Below are 20,759 nucleotides of genomic sequence, written 5' to 3'. Positions count from 1 at the left end.
CAGAGAAACTCTTCTGGACTCGGTCATTTTTCCCATCACACCAGAAATCAAGGCGGACCTTTGGTGGTGGTTATCAGAAGGAATTTTAGCGGGGAAATCTCTTCTTCCTGCGAGCCCCAGTCCAGCCTTATACACAGATGCATCGGATCTGGGTTGGGGAGCTCCTCTAGAGGACATGGAAGTTTTCGGGACGTGGTCTGCGCAGGAGAGGAAACTCAACATCAGTGTAAGGGAACTGAAGGTGATTCATTTGGGCCTCCAGTCATTTGCGTCAGCAACCTTCAGCGAGAGAGTAGTCGTCCATTCAGTCAACACAACCACTCTGTCCTACATCAGAAATCAGGGAAGTACTCACTCCTCCTCCCTCTGTGAAGCAGCAAAGGATCTCCTTCTCTGGGTGAAGGAAAATCACACCAAGATCGTTATGCAATTCATCCAGGGCAAGCTGAATGTACTAGCGTACGAACTAAGTTGCTGCAGACAGGTTCTATCTACGGAGTGGACGCTGAATCTGCAGGTGTGCACCAACCTGTGGAAACGGTGGGGAAAGCCATCAATAGACCTGTTTGCAACGCTGAGAAACCATCGCCTCCCATTGTTTTAAATTAGTTTTTAACCCACAGCAATACTTCGATGACCCTAGTAGTTCCATTCTGGCTGCTAAAGGAGTGGTTCCCGGACCTTCTCAGACTGTTAGTGTACTGTACTTCACAAAACTTGAACACAGTGACCAAGTCTTCTCAGACAGCCGCACTTCCATTGATTCCACCAAGGCTTACCCGCTCTTGCTCTGACAGGCTTCAGACTGTCAGGAAACTTGTTAGAACAAAGGGCTTTCCAAGACCAGCTGCAGAGGCGATTACAAAGTATAGACGTCGGTCTTCTTCTAAGGTCTACCAGGCCAAGTGGGCAGTCCTCTACAGCTGGTGTCGAAGACATAACGTTTCTATTACTGAAACCTCTATAATGCAGGTTGCAGATTTCCTGCTCTTCTTGAGGGCTTCTAGAGGTTTAGTGGCATCTACCATCAGAAGATACAGAGCCATGCTAGGGTCTGTGTTTAGACAGAGGCATAGATCCGTTGGCTAATCAAGATATTAGTAACTTAGTTAAGTCCTTTGACAGGACGAAGTAAGAGAAGACAGTTTCGGTCTCCTGGAACCTGGGCATCGTCCTTAAATGGCTCTCGGGTCCCCTATTTGAGCTCCTTCACTCCATCTCTTTCTGGGATTTAATAAGGAAAACCCTTTTTCTTGCTTCTTTGGCTACAGCCAAGAGAATTAGTGAGCTACAGGCCATAGATAAGAGAGTTGGATTCTCTCAGGGAGATGCAGTCTGCTCCTTTACACTTGGGTTTTTAGCCAAGAACAAGACTCCTTCTAAGCCCTGGCCCTGTTCATTCACCCTCAAGAACTTGACAGATTATCCTTGGCCCAGAAGACGAAGAAAGAACCCTTTGCCCTGTAAGGGCCTTGAGACATTACTTTGAAAGGACTGAGAGGATCAGAGGCCCCTCCAGCAACCTCTGATGCTCTGTTAAAAATCCTTCCCGACCACTGCCCAAGAATGCGTTGGCATTCTTTTCAAGAGATGTAATCTCTGAGTCATACTTGGTAATTCGGGAGGATTCTTTACCTGCTTTTAAAGTTAAAGACCCCGAAATTAGAGCCATCTCAACCTCATTGGCTTTTAAGCATAACTTGTCACTATCTGAAATTGTTCAATCCACCTATTGGAGGTGTAGATCAGTGTTTGCAACGCATTATTTGTGTGAGGTGGAGACTGTGTACGAAAATTGTAGTACCCTAGGTCCGTTGTCAGTGCCTGATATGATGTTAGGGGACGAAGCATAGGAGGTATTTCTTCTGTTCTCAATCTCCTTGCTTTGATACAGGTTGTCGAGTCTTGGGGAGCCTGGCGGCACTGTGTACCTGGAGTGCCCACCAGTTTTTTTAGTGGATGGGTAGTGGTTTTTAATTTATGTATAGGTAACAGCATTGTCTGGTTTGTTCTTTTATGGTACTGCGCCCATAGCAAGGGCACTTGTCGATGCTTTGTCAGGCTTCAGAGTACTTCTTCGCTGCAAAGCCCCTTCCGCAGTAGAGGCACTCCATGGCTCTACTGCTACGCCACTAAAGGTTGAGATGAGCACCAGCCAGAGGCAGTATCTTCCTGCTGTAGCTCTCTTACCAGGTAAGGTTACAACAAGCATTTCACCAATGCTAGCTACCTTTCTATCTCAAATTCATTACCATTACTGAGGGTTTTGAGTAGAATATGTCCATGTATCCCACTTCCTGTCAATGTGGGATTCAGCAATGCAATTGCTTGGTAAGTTACTTATGTGAAAATGATATTTTTATATATAGAACTTGCCAAGTAATTAAAATGCTTTAGTTTCCCATGCACGGCAGCTTAAAAAAATTAAAAAATTTGCGGGGTAATGCTTCAGTTTAATACAGGTGACTACAGTAGTTTCGCCCACTAACGGGAATGTCAGGAACTACCAGCAAACGAGCTCTTTCTGTTTTCTGTGGGTGTTTGGGTAACTCCGAGTGTCGATGGCAGCTGTGTTCTGAAATTTGCCAGTCGGAAACTGGATTTCAGTGAATATTATCGACAATTTCAGGTAGCTGCAAGCTTACAGCTTACAGGACAGTATTTTATTATTGTGTTGATAAGATTGGATCCTAGTTACATTTCTCTCGGTAGCAAATTTGCAATTAAATTGTTTAATTACCGGTAGTGTAGTTTACTGATTCAATGTGTAACATTGCATTCACGACTGAACCAATATTTACGGTTATGATACTTTTCTGCAAGTCTCAATTAATGTATATTAGTATTTGAGACATGTCTGTATGATGATACTCTATGTACTTTAACTAGGGTCTGTTAAGGTTAATTTCCTTTTCTGAATGGCGTAACAGAATATAGTCTTCCGTGCGCTAGTGAACCAATATTTCCGATGATAAATACGTATCTTCAGGTTCCAATAATGTTCTGGGTATGTCTGTACTATGATAATCTAGGTGCTTCAGCTTTGTCGGTAAAGATTAACTTTCCTTTCCCAAGTAGCGCATTAACATAATATTGCGTTCACTACCACCTTTTCCAATAATAAATACAGTATGCATCTTCAGGTTTCAATCATGTTTGGGATATGTCTGTACTTGATAATCTAGGTACTTCAGCTTTTGTCGGTAAAGGTTAACTTTCCTTTCCTGAGTAGCGTATTAATGTACAGTAATATTGTGTACGCTACCACCTTTTCCTATGATAAATACGCATCTTCAGGTTCCAATAATGTTTGGGATATGTCTATACAGTGATAATCTAGGTACTTCAGCTATTGTCAGTAAAGGTTAACTTTCTTTTCCCGAGTAGCATATTAACGTAATATTGTGTTCACTGCCCGGCTGACATTTTTTGGTTGAGACTACATTTCTGAAAGTCGGGAATAATGTTTGGTAGGATTTAATACTTTCCTGTATGATGGTGCTTGGTACTTTGGGCGATAGAGGTTAACTTTCCTTTTTTTGAGTTGCATAAAACGTTAATATTGTGTTCGCCACTGGTATAACGTTAATACCTTGTTCGCCACTGGACTGATATTTTTTAGTAATGAATGCATAAGGATAAGTCTCAAATACAGGCAGTTCCCGGTTTACAACATTCCGAGGTTACGACACTTTTCAAATATATTCATCAGAAATTATTTCCCAGTTTACAATGCATGTTCCAGGGTTACGACGCCAATCCGACAGAAGAAATATGGCTCCAAAACGGCAGAATAATAAGAATTTGGAGTTTTTTTATGAAAAATTCAATAGAAATGCAGTTTACATCGTTTTCAATACACCTAAAGCATTAAAAGTAAGGTTTTCTTAGGATTTTTGAAGATTTTCAACTATTTTTCACTTTACAACGATTTTTAGTTTACGACGCGGCGTAAAAACAGAACCCCTGTCATAAACCGGGGACTGCCTGTAACATTGGATAAGAATCGAGTTATATTTGTATAATGGTTCTCTGTATCCTCTGATGATTAATGGCATTAGCCTCCCGGCTGTGTTCTTGTTAAGTTTTGAAAGAAAGGTCTTTCTTGACTGAGATAGGAGCAGGTGCTAAAAAGATATGAGACACGTGTTGCCAAGAAACTTCACTTCGGCTGCTCTCTTAATCCTGTCCTGTGTGGATGAGGACAGTTAAGTTAGTTTTTGAGTCATCAACTCCTCCATTATGATCGCAAGAAGGGAGCTTTGGTACTCTTTTTTTTTCTATTGGGAGAAGTATCAGTCAGTTTTTCCCTTCGGATGACAATTCACTCCTGAGTGTTCTTTTCCGGAAGAATTTTCATGAGCTCCAGACAGAAGGAAGCGCTGTGTACCCTCTATAGCAGCGCCCTTTCCCAAGTGCCTGATCACCTTCAGAGCTCTTGGCACCAGCATTCTGGCGCCGAATCCTGAGCACCCAACACCTGTCCCAGAGTGCTCCTAGCCTTACAAGGCTCCCACTGCTGAACGCCTAGTTCCTTTTCACAATTGTTCTCCTAGAGCATTGTGTTTGACTGAGGCAGACATCATTGCCAAGTTCCAATAAACGTGTCGGACATTTGTTCAAGCTAAGTACAGTTCCGCATATGTTTTCAGTCTACACGAGATGTCACCGAGTCCGTGCTGGGCGTTATTGCATAGAAGTTGATCCCCCTGTTGGCCATGTGTCCGGGACTGTCAAGTATTGGCAGGCTCGACAACTAGCCCACCTTGTCGCCTGTGAGGCTGCATTACGTTCTACAAGTTTGTTCAGTTGCAGAGTGAACCGAACAATCCTGAAGTCCATTCTACGAGGTGTTTGTATGGAATTTTCTTGGATATGTAAGAATACTTCATTTTCATGTCCACTTACAGACTCTGGCCTTGATCTTCAACCTGTCCCACAAGTTCAAGAGGGACAAGGAATCATAGCCGGGCTCCTCTTTTTTTGTTTTCTCTCTTCTTCCTCAAGACCTGATTTTTCAATGGGAACTACGATGATATCTGTCCAATTTTAGTCTTTTGGAGGAAGTCCCTTATCATGAGACCAGTCTTAGACTGCTTCTCACTCCTTGTTCTGTCGAGAGAGCCCACTCCGGGAACTGGGGATTTTCCGGGACATTTCCCAGGAGATCAGAACTTTCACACATTTGCTAGAGAACTGAAAACCTTTAGCGTAAGGCATCAGTCCTTCTTGTCGTCACTCTTCCTAGACTGCGGTATTCGTTTACACAAGACCACAGTCCTAATGGCTTACACTAGCAGTGAACGATTGTTAGAGTTTATTGTTAGAGTTTTATAATCCAACTGGAATTTCTGGCAAATGAACCGAATGGTCAGGAACTCACTCTTGCATCCGAGGGGCCTTTGTCTTCCTATTCTGTCGGGTTTTGTGCCATCTATGGGACAGGCCGACTTTGTCTGCCTGCCAGCCTAAGGAACCTTATAGCATGGGTAACATCACTGTTCTCCAAGCTGATTCCAATCTAGACTTCTACACTCTTCCACCATTTGAAAGGTCAAGGAAGGGTTAGACTACTTCAGATTAGTCAGAATGTTACGACATTCTTCATAGCCCTGTTCTGTTTGGTAATTTACGGTTCCCAGATTGCTGCGATTGTTTGGTGAACTCTTCCAGAATCCTTTCACCTTTTGATCCTCCTTGAACTACCTCACTTCAAGGGACACCATCAACAGTGGTAGGCTCTTACGCAGACTGACCTTGGGCTGTCCGGGTGTTTATCAAAAAGTATTGTACAGTGAACCCTCGTTTATCGCGGTAGATAGGTTCCAGAACTGGCCTCGATAGCTGAAAATCCGCGAAGTAGGACACCATATTTACAGTATTTATTTAACATGTATTCAGACTTTTAAAACCCTCCCTTTACATAGTACTGTTAACAAACCACCCTTTACAGTAATGTACAGATATCTACAATACGTACATACAGTACACAGGCACAAATGATAAGCAATAAAACAGTAAGTGAACATAAAAAAATAGAAAGATTGTTATGGTGCGTACTGTACAATTGTATAGTATTTTACTCACCACGATAGAGTTGGAAGTTACAATAAAGCCTTCCTCGTATGTACTGTTAACAAACCACCCTTTAATGTACAGAACACTTAATGCATGTACAGTACCTAATCTAAAACAGGCACTAATATTAAAATGTTAGAATATTAAAGTATATAAAGAAATAAAGATTGTTACTGTACCCACCATGAAAGAAGTTGAAGAAAAACTTGAATGATGATGGCGATGAATTTGCTGCACAGTAGAAATGATGATGATGAAGTCTTCTACTGTGCAGCCAATGATTGTATTTTACGTCTCTTCAGACTGAGGTGTCTTTTCCTGGGACACCTCTTCAACTTCTTCCTGGGACACTTCTTCAATTTCTTCCGAAGGCATAGTAGCAGGAGGAACTGGCTCTTTTTTGCGAGGCTGGAAGAACATTGTGATCAGAAGTTGCTGCCGCTGCTTCTTTTTTCGATCGAAGAGTATCCTGTAGTGAGTCATGTCTTCATTGATTTTGTTGCAGAACTGCAGAGAATGAACCATATCCTCGTCCCATTCTTGTGACAATTCTTTCAGCTCCTTCGCTAGGTTGCAGAGCTTGGCAAGCCGTTCTAATGTTAAGTCTGTTTCTTCGACAACTTCTTGGGTCTCTTCCTGTGGTTCATTTTCTTCCTCACTGGCTGATTTTGTCAGGTCTTCGAGGTCTGCGTCAGTTAGCGGCTGGGAATGGCAGTCCAACAACTCGTCAACGTCTTCCGTCGTCATGTCGCCAAACCCGTCACCTCCAATTATCGCAGCCAACTGCACAGATTTCCGTACTGCAGAGTGTTGAATCTTGGCAGGCGTAAATCCCTCGTCGTCGTAAACAATCTCGGACCACAACTTCATCCAGCTCGCGTTAACGGTAGCAGGTTTCATTTCTTGCAGTGCCTTCTGGATGTTCTGAAGGCACGTGGCAGTTGTGTACTGCCGCCAGTACGCCTTCAAATTGAATGTTTCATCCTCATCTTCTTGGGCGGCATCCACACGCAACGAGGTCCGCCAAGGTATTCTTCGTGTAGAGGGCCTTGAACGCCCTGATAACCCCCTGGTCCATCGGTTGAATTAAGGACATTGTGTTGGGTGGCAGGAACTCAACCTGAATGCCCTCATGCGAAAGATCAGTCGCGTGTCCACCAGCGTTATCCAACAGAAGAAGGATCTTAAATGGCAAGCCCTTCTCTAAGAGATATTTACTGACTTGTGGGATAAAACACTGGTGGAACCAGTTGGAGGTCAGCATCTTCGTAATCCATGCTTTTGGATTATGCATCCAATACACGGGAAGGAGATTCTTATTTTTATTTTTCAAAGCACGAGGGTTTTTCGACTTATGAATAAGCCCTGGCTTTAGCAAAAATCCCGCAGCATTGCCACACATCACGAGGGTAACACGATCTTTGAATGCTTTAAAGCCAGAGGCTTTGGCTTCTTCTTTGAACAGGAAAGTTCGCGATGGTATTCTCTTCCAAAACAAACCCGTCTCGTCCATCCATATTAAAAACTTGTTTGGGCTTGTATCCACCTTCAGCGATAATATTCTTGAACGTCTCATTCGCGTAAGTTTCAGCAGCGACCGGTCAGCGGAAGCAGCCTCGCCATGCAGGGAAACGCTTTTCAGGCCGAAGCGTTTCTGAAACTTGGTGCACCATCCTTTGCTGGCGGTAAAACGTCGTGTCTGAGGCTAGGAATCAGTGGATGTCCCTGCTTGAGGTTCATCTACATCATCTTCGTCGTCTTCCTCTTCTTCTTCAGCAGCGTGGTCGCCATCATCTTGAGGTTCCTTTGCCGCAAAATTCTCATACAACCTCAAAGCCTTGGTTCGGATGGTGTTCGTATCCAAGGCTATTTTCTTCTTCCGGCAGTCGGCAATCCAGATTGACAAAGCACCTTCCATACGGACGATCGTTTTATTACGAGCCGTAACAACTCGCTTTGCTGACTTGCTAAAGGTGATGGCAGCCGTCTTCCTAATCTTCGCCTCATCCTTCTTAATGTAGCGAACGGTGGATTCGTTCACTCCAAAATGGCGGGCCACGGCCGCATAACTTCTCCCTTCCTTCAACATATCAAGAAGTGTCACCTTCTCAGCAATCGTCATCATTTTCCGTTGGCGTTTAGGCTCAGTACCAGCCTTAGCAGAAGCAGAATGCTTGGGAGCCATTGTAGGGGTTAAACAAAGTTAAAAAAAAAGTTCAACTTCAAACACACACTGTCACTCACAGCACTGGTAATGTAAACAGCATCTATCTACTGAGAGAGCGGGAAACGGCGTGGCGCGAGAAGATGCTGTGGGTCAGAGACAAGGGAAGCTGCTGCGGGTCGGAGAAACGGTCAAAACACCAATCACAGGCGAGATTACAAAACTTGGGAGCTGATTCGTCATCTATCACCAATGGAACCAATCACAGCCCATCTTACATGCTAGTTTCAAATTCAAATATATTTTACGCTATTTTATGCTTTTATTGTTGTAGAAGTATAGGTTTATTCGAGATGTGATTTTTGCAACAAACAATATTATTGGATGCAGTACAAAAGATTCATGGAAAAGATGCACATTCATTACATTTGTATTTTATAATTAGTATATATGTAGCCATCAGCAGCCTTACACCATTCAAATATGACAATGTCAGACTGCATCTGATTAGCGTTTCATGTTCAGTTTAATTTTACTAGTACTATAATGAATTATCGTATGATCACATTCTCTTTTTGTTTAATTTCATTTTGTACTGAATTATATGTCATAATGCAATGAACCAACAGTACTAGCAGATATTAATAATTATTAATGGAATTAATTAAATATTTGGGTCTTCATATATCGCGACTATTTTTGAAATTTCCGAAAATCCGCTATATATTTTCTCTTATAATATACATACGTAATGGAAAAAATCCGCGAAGTCGTGAATCCGCGATAGTCGAACCGCGAAGTAGCGAGGGTTCACTGTATATACTTACCAAGTAATTAAATGATCAGAGCCCTCCCTCCTCCCCTCAGGTGGATGTATGGCAGAAACAGAATGAGCTCGTTTGCTAGTAGTTCCTGAGCTTCCTATTAGTGGGCAAAACCAGTCACCTACACTAAACTCTGAAGCATTACCCGCAAATTTTTTAATTTTTTAAGCTGCCGTGCAAGGGGAACTAAAGCATTTTAATTACTTGGTAAATAGAGTATATATAAAACTATTTTATAATAAAAATATCATTTTCATAATAAAATTAAGTTTCATACATACTTACCAAGTAATTACAGAATCGGAGCCCTCCCTCCTCCCCTCTCATGGATGTAGGGCACAAATGAATTGAGTGCTTCAGCTGTTGTGCCTATTCTTCTATCTTCACGATCAGTAGTAGTGCTACCGCGAATTTCAAAATTTCAAAAATTTAAGCTGCCGTGATAATTGGAAACTATAATGATGTAATTACTTGGTAAGTATACATGAAACTTAATTTTATTATGAAAATATCATTTTTGTTTTTAGCGATTAAATTTTTTTTTGTAATTTACAGTAGTTTGCCAATTATATACAGTACTGCTGCTGTTTAGTTGTAAACTCTTTGCAGCATTCTGTATAAGTTTCTCTGCCTCCAGGTATCCTTGGCTTCTCTTGAAGATTACTGGTTTAACCACTGGCAAGGACCATATATCTCTGCAGATACTAATCAGAATAATGTCAGTTTGAGATTATCAAGAAGAAGTTTAAGAAAGTCAAAAAGGAAATTTCGTTGCTCCATATGCCAAAAGAAGGTACAGTGTATTCTCCTTTTAATGTTTCATAATGAAAAGCATATCTCAAAGGAAAGTAGTATGAGATATTTAGATGTATCTGTCTACCTGGTTTGGAATTTTGTCTTCTTCATACTGTTAATTGAAAATGCACATGCTCATAAACAATGTGGTTTATTAAATTCTCCACTTTTTAGATAGGAATCTCCAGTTTTCGTAAAGTCCTGTCTCTTACGATAAATTAACAACATAAATAACCATAATAAATGTAAATAAATAAGATCATTGGTCATTATGGTTGCTTTTCTTTATTTTACATTTTACAGCTAAACAGTCTTTTTGGCTGCGGTGCTTAGTCTTAAATGTCATCATCCATCGAACAACTGTTGACACTAAACCAATTTTTATTTTATCGTTATTAAGACCATGATTTATTTACAGCAAGGCATTGCTTTTACATTGTATTCATTATGTTTAGATTATGAAATTAGTATGAGGTTAATTTTTTAAATTTTTACTGCTTTTAGTTTAAAATTCTTTTTTTTTTTTTTTTTCACTCAAAATGTTTATTATTCACAGAATCTTGTTTTCACATATTGTTGATCTGCAGATAATTGGTGCTGAAGGCCTTCATGAAGAGCATCAGGAGTCTTCATGTTTTGATGGAGAAAATGTTTTAGCTCATGTACCTTCTGTAAAACTTGAAACAAGGAGTCCTAACCTTAAACCTGAAGAAACTTCAGCAGTGAGTTCAGATGATGAGTGCATGAAACCAGCTATAAGTGAAGAGGCCCTATCAAGGTATATGATGATTTTCCTTTTTTGGATGGTAAACATTTTGATGTAGTAGACTGTGTGGGTAATTGTTAGTGAAAAATACTAGCGGAGATTAGGATATTACTTCCTGCAGTGAATTAAAAGATTTATATTTTCACTTTCCATACTACCAAATGATGTTTAATAGGTTAGAACTGTGTTAGATATTAAAATCTTGCATTTATAGGCACAAAAAATTCAACCATAATGGAATATTAAGAGAAATTTTTTGTGTATCCTTACACTGACCTAAATAACCTACACTAACAGGTCTCATTTAACCAAGTTGATTCCTTTCTTGAATTGCAAATCCATGTACAGTACAGTACGGTTCACTTTTTACTGTTAAATGATGTCTACCCAGGGCATTGGCAGTTGCCGGAAGTAAAAGTACAGTACTAGCCCAGCTTATTTGTCTGAATTGACAAAGGCTGCAACATAAAGTGCAAGATGCAAATATCATTACACAGATAACACAAAATACATAAAAAGGTAAATACCTTACATTTAAATTGCTGAAAGGCAAGGAATTATTAGACACATCTGTGGGTAGAAGAATGAGATGTAAGTAGTATCTGGAGTTATAATAAAGACATCAGTATGCAGCTTGGTGTTTAAGTGCACAGCAGGGGTCAGATGCATCCAAAAACTTGCAATGTAGGGAAACATAAAAATGTTAAGAAATGTACTTTATCCTACTAAGGTATACATGTTATTCAGTATCATCTAAGAACTACAGGACTGTAGTAAAAAATTCATTACAGTATTACAAAAATTACTAAGAAATTCACTATCTCGTGAAACGAAAAACAGTTTATGTAATAAAAATCTACAATTATATTGTAAACTGTATTACTGTACTGTGTGAAAGACAAAAGGAAAGACTTTCGAACACCTGAACGGCATTCCTCATCACATACATACTGGTTCGGGTGATGTTAGGTGATTCTGAATTTAACTGGCAGTTGTGCCAGCCTCCTTGATCTTCCGACTTGCAGTGTTGCAGCTGCCTGTGCTGCATAGGTGCCATAGATAAAAACATCCACAGGGATGTTGGCTATCTGGAGAGAGAGGAGAAGTGGAAGCAGGGCATCAGGATTCACACGGTCAGCGTCAGTTTTGAAAATTACGAAAATTAATAAAACGTTTTTATGGATGTTAAGAGTATGTATTTGCCCCATTGTTCACATTTGCTCTGAGTTCAGCTGCCCCATGTCTCCAGTTGTTTCGGTATCTGCTTATTTGTGTCAAACCATTTTAGCTTGCTTTTCCATTGCCATTACTCAGAGTATTCCAAAATTTTTAAGTCTTCTGGCTTCACTTCCGTGAATCGCTGAGTCCGCGAATTGTGAGAACACAAATCCAGGGGTTTACTGTATTTTTAAATGGAATTAATTTTTGTTTTCACCAATAGATATTTGGGATAGAAAAAAAAAAAAAAAGTTGTTTTGATTATACTTGATGTATGCACATATGGTTAGACTAAATGGGCTTTGGAGCTAAAGAGAATCATATATTAATATTAGCAAGAAAGAAGTAACATCTAATTGTGCAAGCCTTTGTTTGTAAAACATATTTAACCATATATTTTTTACAGGTACAGTGCAAGTGACGAGCAGTTGGCACGTGCATACAGAGTGTTGGATAATGAGTTGAGAACCAGTTTCAATTTGTTTTCTGAAGAAGTAGTAACTCAGGATATTGTGGATGGTGTGAGCATGAATGTGAATGATGACAGTAGTTCTCCAGATGCTGCTTTACGTTTAGCCCCTCCTCCTCACAGTCCCAGACAATCTAGATCGTGCCCTTGCAGCCCAAAGTTAGCTGGGCGGAATCACAGCCCCAAGTCTAACACCAACAGCCCAAAACCTCGATCGAGATCAGAAAGATCAAAGTTTTCTCTTAGCAGTTCTCTCATGGCCATCCATAGACAAGCTTCTAATACTCTTCGGCCTGATTTTCTCAGATTTGATTCCAGCAGAGGAGACACAGGAGGAACCAGCTCAAAAAGTGGCTCACAACATAACAGCCTGAAGAATGAGTCCAAACAGACTCGTTCTAGTATAGAAGCTCTACAAAATAACCTTGGAGAAAGTTTTTTGAATTTTAATCAGACGGGATCATTACGCGGGGAAAGTGGAAGTGTGGAATCAACACGGCATCCATTACAGGAAAGCCATTCCCTCCCAGCACTTAAGCTATCCAGAATGTCACTAACATATAAGGGAGGTGTTATTGTAAACCAGGACAAAGAGTGTGCTCAGAGTACTAGCTCTGATAAAACGAAACTCCTTTCAGAGGGAGCTTGTGCTTTACCTTCAATGCCAGAAAATGACTATTTGTTAGATGTGCCATCCAATCCTCCAGTGCTCTTACCTGATGTTGTACCAAGGTCTGAAGCATCTTGTCTAAACCAGACACCAGAATGCGAACCCTCTACATCTGGAACATCCCTCAACTGTAAGGAACAAAAACCAAGATATTACTTGGAAAGTAGAGAAGGGGTTTTAAATCTTGGATTTGATGGTCATGAAGAAAGTTCAGACTTTACTGATTTGAATGAAGCTATTCACACCAAAGTGTCTGAGATGGAAAATGGTTCTCTTAACAGTAGACGAGGTTCATTGGACAGTGACATCGATATTGGTAAGAATAACCTTCAGCTTAATATGTCAAGTGTACATGCCATATCAGTTGGTCATTTATCCCAAGGTCAGGAAGTGTCACTGTCATTAGAAGTTCCTCAGGCGTGTTCCCAGGATTTGGATCAGTCTGGTGGGTATGGTGTGGTTCTATCTAATAATTATGGGTTCTAATGATATATAATAGAAATATTTTTTTGGATCATTGTCTGCTAAAAAATAATTATACATGTTTGATAAGGGGTTTAAATATTTTAATAGGAAATGAAATATGTCAGAGTCCTGTTGAAGCAAATGATACACCATCTCCAAGTGGTCCACCCACACCAGCAACTGCTAGTCCATCTTTGTCTCTTCGTACAAGAGCTATAGACCATGGTGCACCCAACTTGCAGTTTCCAGGTATTGAAGATCCAGATGATGAAGAAGTGCCATATGATCATATGCAAGAAGCCCGCCAACTTGTGTTCTGGTGGCAAAAGGCAAAACCAAATGAAGATTCTGAATTCTGCCAGAACAACACAGAATGTAGAGTGAAGGTTAGTGTTCATTTACTGTTTATTTTACAAAGTTTAAGCCAAAATATTCCAGGGAGCACTAGTACCAAATGAAATCCTCTTGGTCTTGAGTTGAGTGTGTTAAAAAGTTTAAAATGTTGATTTTTAAGGCATAAGTTTTTATTAATTTTTTTATTAAGAAAACTGGCACCCAGTTCACTTAAAACTGTGCTTGAGAAATTTTCTCTCCCAGATTGCTGAGGAATCCATGTATGATACAAGAATTAAACCACCCAAGGCATTTAGGCTTCAGTAACAGTAAAAGAAGAAAGCACATGTGAATATGTAATGTGCCTAATGCAAGAGTTATTTCTCCATTTTCATTGTATTTTTTAACACAAGAATATGTGTTATGGGAAACAGCAAGAGAAAATGACAGTTGACCCCCCTATCAGGCTTGCTGCCTACCTTATAAAATTAAACAACAGCATGTGATCACAACACAAACCTTTGCACATCCTTGTATCATTCAGGCTGCTTTTAAACTTAATTTTATTTATGTAAATGCCCTATGCACTTTGTGAAACTTGCGGTCCCAGTTGAGGATAGCATTGTGGATAATTGTATAAGGAGGGGTATCAATGTGCAAAGGTTGTAGGGGAAAATGGATATGAAACAGTGGTGTAGTTATGTATATAGAATTGAGATCAGTGGTGTGGGCTGTGTAGCCAAGTCTTTTGGACATACATTAACAAATCAAGGGCCTAATCAATCATGCACTGTGAATAAGCTATTTAGAAGTAAATTTTTTATCAAATAAGATTAGGTTTTATGTAAGTAACTTAACCAGTAATTACTAAGCTAAGAGTTTCTACTCAAACGGCAGCTTGAGCTTTGAATGCCACAGTAGCAATTCTTTTGTTTGTGTAGGTGACAAAACCCTGCCCACTTTAGGGGTAAGAGAGAGGAACAACACAGCCAATAGCTCAGTTTGTTTCTACCGCTTGAAGAGTCCACACACAGTGTTAACAAAGCAGCTTGGTTTTTAGATCATTGGTTTTCCTCCCATTTAGTAAAGTATGTTCTTATGGTAGCCTTTTGGCATTGTTATTTAGACATATTCCCCTATTTTTTCAATGATCATAATGTTTGTTGACTCGATAGCTAGTTTAGTATGTCCAACACTAGCTCATCTAGTTTCCAGTACTGTAGCAAAGGCTGCAGTACCTGGATGATCAGATTGACTTATGACTCTCATACCCTTTGTACCAATTGCAGAGGGCAGGTTTGTTCAATCAGTCTAACGTGACGAGTGCAGGGAATGGGGTGAACTAAAATGGAAGACCTTAGCTTCTCATTTATCTAAATTAGAGAGGGGTCGAAAGAGAAAGGGAGCGGCTATAGCCGGTGGAAAAATAGCTAGTCAAACTTTGACCCCTAAATCCTGTTGTCTCTTCTCATATTAATCCTGCCTCTCCTGCCTCAGTTCATTCTCCTAGACCACCTACTCCTTCTCCTGGCTCCTGCACTTCAAAGCCAATTGGTTCACCAGCCTAGAGAATAAATTTGATCAGAGGTTAAATTTGGTGGTAAGTACAGAGACCCAGTTAGGGGCATTGATGCATGTCCTTGTGCACCGGTTTGAAAAGAAAAATGATAAAAGTGAAGTGTTAGTGGAGGAGGTGGCTGCTCGTCTCACTGATTCTCCTAGGCAACAGTCCCTGCCATACTTCCCCGAGTCAGCCGATTGCACTGTATTGGTGGAACATTCTTCAGCGACCCGCAAGTGCTCTGGGACTCCTAAAGACTGACTTTTGTCTGCACCTTCTGCTGCTAGTGTGTCTGCAGTATCAGCCCAAGATTTGACGACTTCCTCTAAGCTCCAGGCGCCTTCTTCATCCAGTTTGGCTGTGAACCTTCCTTCCTCTTCTGGTATGGACCTGTCACTGGCTCCTTTGCAGCACCAGTTGGACAGTATTTTACAGCTTCTTCAGAAATCTTCAGTGCTTACAGCTTCTTCAGATCCTGCCTTGTCTCCGATCTCTTTGGATGACGAAGATCTTGACCAGGACTCGACTGCGTCTCCGTACACATCCCTTCTCAAGATTTTACTCCAGAATTTTTCGGAATTCTTCACTCCTGTGACTCCTACCTCCCTGGCTTCATCGTTCATGATGAGTTGTCAGCCTTCAGACTCCGTCAAGCTTCCTAAGATGGTTCTCTCTTCTACATCAGAGAAAACCTTATGTGAAGTGGAGAGCTGGCTTTCTGAGAAGAGGGAACAAGGAAAGGCCTGCTTCAGTATTCTGCCCTTCCGTCTTTCACACAGGCGGTATTTATCCTACGTCACGGGAGAAGCTCCTTCCTTGAGAGTGGCTGCCTCCTCCCAGGCAGACTTCTCGGGGCTCATTGACGTGGGACGTAGATCCGCTCTTTCTTCTGCCAAGGTATTCTTTTCAGCACAAGAAGTGGATCATTTATTGAAGTCTTTTTCAATCCTTTGAAGTACTAAGCTTTCTTGACTGGTGCATAGGAGCTTTAGCCAAGAAAGTTCACGATCCCTCTCTCCCGAGGGATTGCTCTACAGACTTCCTTAACTTGCTTTCCTGCGCTGACAAGGCGGTTAGAAATGGTTCTCAGGAATTAGCTGCCCTTTTTGCAATGGGAGTTCTCAAGAAGCAGGAACTTTGGGTTTCCTTTGCATCGAAGGGGGTAACAGCTTTGGAGAAATCGACCCTCCTGTTTTCCCTCTCTTGACAAGGATCATTTGTTCCCTCAACCCACGGTGAGTGAGATCGCTTCAAGCTTGCATAAAAAATTAACAAAAGATCTTTTGACCCAATCAACGAAGCGCCAAAGAAATTGGCCCACCTTCTCCACCAAGTCCTCATCTCATGTAGAGCAATCAAAAAATCCACAATGAAGCTATCTACTCACAAGTGAGATTCCAGTCCTTCATGCCCCAATTGGTGCCAGGCTACTTCTCTTTTGGGAGAGATGGAGCAAGAAAGAGTCAGATCAGTGCCCTCTCAAAGGAACTTTCCTCTCTCCTCTCTCCTCAACAAGGGAGCCATGGAGGTAGTCAGAAACGTTGAGTCGAAGGGATTCTACAACTGTCTATTCTTAGTCCCCAAGTCTTCGGGAGGATGGAGATCGGTGCTCGACATGAGTGTGTTGAATGTCTTGATAGAGAAGACAAAATTCAACATGGAAACAAATTCTGTTCTTGTATCCATCCATCAGTGAGACTGGATGATCTCCCTAGACATGCAAGACACGTACTTTCATATTCCTATTCACATAGATTCAAGAAAGTACCTCAGATTTGTATTCAAGGATCAAGTCTTTCAGTTCTGAGCACTCTGTTTCGGCCTTTCAACTGCCCCATAGGTATTCCCCTGGCATGATGGCTCCATCTAGCAGGAGTAAATATTTAGACAACTGGCTCCTCTGTTCTCCCATGAAGGAGCGTTGCATGGAGGACCTGCAGAAGATGCTTCTAATGACACAAGAATTAGGATTATTGTTGAACCACAAGAAGTTGCAGTTGACTCCCACTCAGAGAATCTTTGGGGATTCATGTAGACTGAGTTTTCGGGCTTCTCTGTCTCCCAAGAGAGTGAAGGACTGCCTAAGGAAAGTTGACCTGTTCCTCTCCCTTTGCTCTTGCTCTGCCACTCGGTGGATGAGTCTCTTGGATACTCTGGCTTCCTTGGAGCAGGTTGTCAGGTTGGGGAGGCTCCACATGAGACCGCTGCAGTTTTACCTAAGAGGTTGTTGTGATCGGAAAATGCATCAAGACCGTCACTGCTTTCAGGTAACTCCAGAGATAAAGGAAGACCTGCATTGGTGGATGTCCGAAGAAAAGTTGATGGAAGGGAAATCTCTTCTCCTGGTGAGCCCCGACCTAGACTACTTTTCTGATGCATCAGATCTAGGTTGGGGAGCTCTCCTCGGGAACCTAGAAGTCTCCGGAAGGTGGTCCCTAATGGAGAAATGGCTCCACACCACCTTAAAAGAATTGAAAGCGGTCCACCTGGGACTACAGCACTTCGCAACAGAAGTCCGCAACAAGACGGTAATGGTCCAGGCAGACAACACCATGGTCTTGGAATACATAAAACATTGGGGGGGAACTAACACATTCTCTCTCTGCAAGATAGCGAGAGACCTTCTGTGCTGGGCAGACCAGAACCGGACCCAATTAGTCACTGGTTCATTCATGGCAAAGGCAGTGTTTTGGCAGATGAACTGAGCCATCAAAAACAGATCCTTCCCACAGAATAGATGCTGGATCGTCGGGTTTGTGGCAGCCATGGCATCTGTGGGGACAGCTGACCATAGCCTTATTCGCTACATTCAGAAATCACCGCCTGCCTCTGTTCTGCTCCCCTTTTCCAGACCCCCTAGCATGGGCGGCGGATGCAGTGATCCAAGATTTGTCCAGTCTGGATCTTTACGCCTTCCTGCCATTTGGGATGATATGAGAAGTGCTGAAGAAGTTTCGCTCTCACCACAACGTAAGGATGACCCTTGTGGCCCCTTTTGGCCACAGAACGAGTGGTTCCCATAACTGCTCGATCTCCTTGTAGACTTCCCAAGACTCCTCCTGCAATTCCAAGTCTTCTCAGACAGCCCCACTTCAGGAAGTTCCACCAAAGTCTATCTACCCTGGCCCTGACAGGCTTTCAACTGTTAACAAACTCATCCGAGCGAAAGGATTTTCTAGATCGGCGGCGAAGGCTATTGCCAATGTAGACATAATTCCTCCAACAGAGTCTACGAGGCAAAGTGGTCAGTGTTTAGACTTTGGTGCAGAAGGAACAACATTTCATCTTCCCAAACATATATCGCTCAAATAGCGGACTTCCTCCTTTATTTGAGATCTTTGAGGGGCCTGTCTGCTTCCACAGTAAAGGGGTACAGAGCAATGCTTAACTCTGTTTTCTGCCATAGAGGACTTGACATTTCTGCTAATCAAGATCTGTCTGACCTCATTAGGTCTTTTATTATCTCCAAGTCTAGGAAGGAGGAGACCTTCTCGTGGAATCTGGACATAGTCCTTAAGTGGCTTACTAGTCCGCTCTTTGAACCTGTGCACTCTTCCTCTCTCTGGGACCTGACAAGGAAGACTATTTTTCTCGTGGCTCTGGCCACTGCGAAGAGGATCAGCGAACTTCACGCGATTGACGAGGATCGGCTTTTCTCAAGGAGATGCAGTTTGCTCCCTCTCCTTAGGTTTCTTAGCAAAGAACAAAAACCCATCACTACCTTGGAATCATACTTTTACCATTAAAAGCTTATCAGAGATTATAGGTACGTAAGAGGAGGAAAGAGACCTGTGCCCGGTGAGAGCCCTCAGGTACTGTTTACATCGAACCGAGAAGATTAGAGGGCTGTCTAATAATATTTGGTGCTCCGTGAAAAATCCCTCTAGACCCGTGTTGAAGAATGCCATTTCTTTCTTCTTGAGGGATCTCATTATAGAGTCACACTCCTAGATAGTGGAGAATGACTTGCCGGTCTTGAAGATTAGAGCACACGATGTCAGGGCAGTTGCTACCTTGGTAGCTTTTAAGCACAATCTTTCCTTCTCTTTGATTCTGCAAGCAAAGTATTGGAGGTGCAAATCAGTGTTTGTGATGCATTACTTGTGGGACGTTGAGACAGTTTACAAGAATTGTAGTACCTTGGGACCTGTGGTTGTAGCTGGTGTAGTATTGGGTGAGGAAGTGTAGGAAGTATTCCTTCCTTATTTCTGTCTCTTCACCTTGAACATGGTGTTGAGTCTTAGGGGAGCCTTGGGGGGTACCTGAAGTGCCCACCAGTTTTTAGTGTTAGGTAATGGTCATGTTTTTTAAATTTATGTTTTTAATTGTATGGTGTACAGTAGGTGACTTTGTTGTCTGGTATTTTTTGTACTGTGATACTGTGCCCTGGGCAGGGGCAGATCTGTATGCTTTGTTGGCCTTCGGTAATGACCTTCGCCGCAAATCTCATGTTATACTTCGTCAGCCTTCGGAGTACTCCTTCACTGCAAAGTTTCCCACTTCAGTAGAGCCACTTCATGGCTATACCGCCACACCACTGCAGGTGAGATGAGTGCCAACCAGAGGGAGTATCTACCTGCAGCAGATCTCACACCAGGTAAGGAAACAACAAGCTTTGTTTCAATGCTAGCCTAATTTTTATTCCCCCAAGTTCATTAACTTATTAGTGTTTTGGGGACTGTAGTATTGTCCATAATTCCCCACCACGTCTTGTTCCTTTCTCATACCCCGAAAGTGGGCAGGGTCTTGTCACCTACACAAACAAAAGAATCACTACCGTGGAATTCAAAATTCAAATTGCCGTTCGAGTAGAAACTCTTAGCTAAGTAACAAATTGAGCTATTGGCTGTCTTGTTCCTTTCTCGTACCCCGAAAGTGGGCAGGGTCTTGTCACCTACACAAACAAAAGAATCACTACCGTGGAATTCAAAATTCAAGTTGCCGTTCGAGTAGAAACTCTTAGCTAAGTAATTACTGGGTAAGTATATAAAAACTTTATTTTATCATGAAAATATAATTTTTAAATAAGTAAAAAATGTGCCAAAGTTTCTTTGGCACAATCACGTTTACAGTACAGCGTATAATCAAGGCCACCAAAAATAGTTCTATCTTTTGGTGGTCTCGTATAATGCTGTATGAGCTGCGGCCCATGAAACTTTAACCACGGCCCGGTGGTGGCCTATCCTATATCGTTGCCAGACACACGATTATGACTAACTTTAACCTTAATAAAATAAAAACTACTGAGGCTAGAGGGCTGCAATTTGGTATGTTTGATGATTGTCTCCAAGAGCCTGTATTAAAATCATGTTAAGATTTAAATTTTGTTTAAAATTCATTAATTTAGATGAAGCTCTGATCTGATGAGCATCAACCGTAACATGGAAGGGCTCATCATCCATCCCATTTTCATAAG

At 41.7% G+C, this 20,759-nt stretch overlaps 1 protein-coding gene across 2 annotated transcripts in view; it reads left to right on the top strand.

The window, feature by feature from the left end:
* Window positions 1–20,759, top strand: part of LOC136838862 (uncharacterized) — a 95,626-nt gene that overhangs the window by 23,288 nt on the left and 51,579 nt on the right. Inside the window, exons 3-6 of one of the 2 annotated variants that reach the window (XM_067104523.1) lie at window positions 9,704–9,859; window positions 10,449–10,639; window positions 12,252–13,300; window positions 13,558–13,835. In XM_067104523.1, coding sequence (XP_066960624.1) covers window positions 9,704–9,859; window positions 10,449–10,639; window positions 12,252–13,300; window positions 13,558–13,835 — 1,674 coding nt within the window. Of the gene's footprint in view, window positions 1–9,703; window positions 9,860–10,448; window positions 10,640–12,251; window positions 13,430–13,557; window positions 13,836–20,759 lie in introns of both variants that reach the window. The other variant, XM_067104522.1, reaches the window with a different exon arrangement.

Source organism: Macrobrachium rosenbergii, chromosome 5, assembly GCF_040412425.1.
Source record: "Macrobrachium rosenbergii isolate ZJJX-2024 chromosome 5, ASM4041242v1, whole genome shotgun sequence".
Lineage (NCBI taxonomy): Eukaryota > Metazoa > Arthropoda > Malacostraca > Decapoda > Palaemonidae > Macrobrachium > Macrobrachium rosenbergii.
This window is presented reverse-complemented; position numbering and strand designations above follow the sequence as displayed.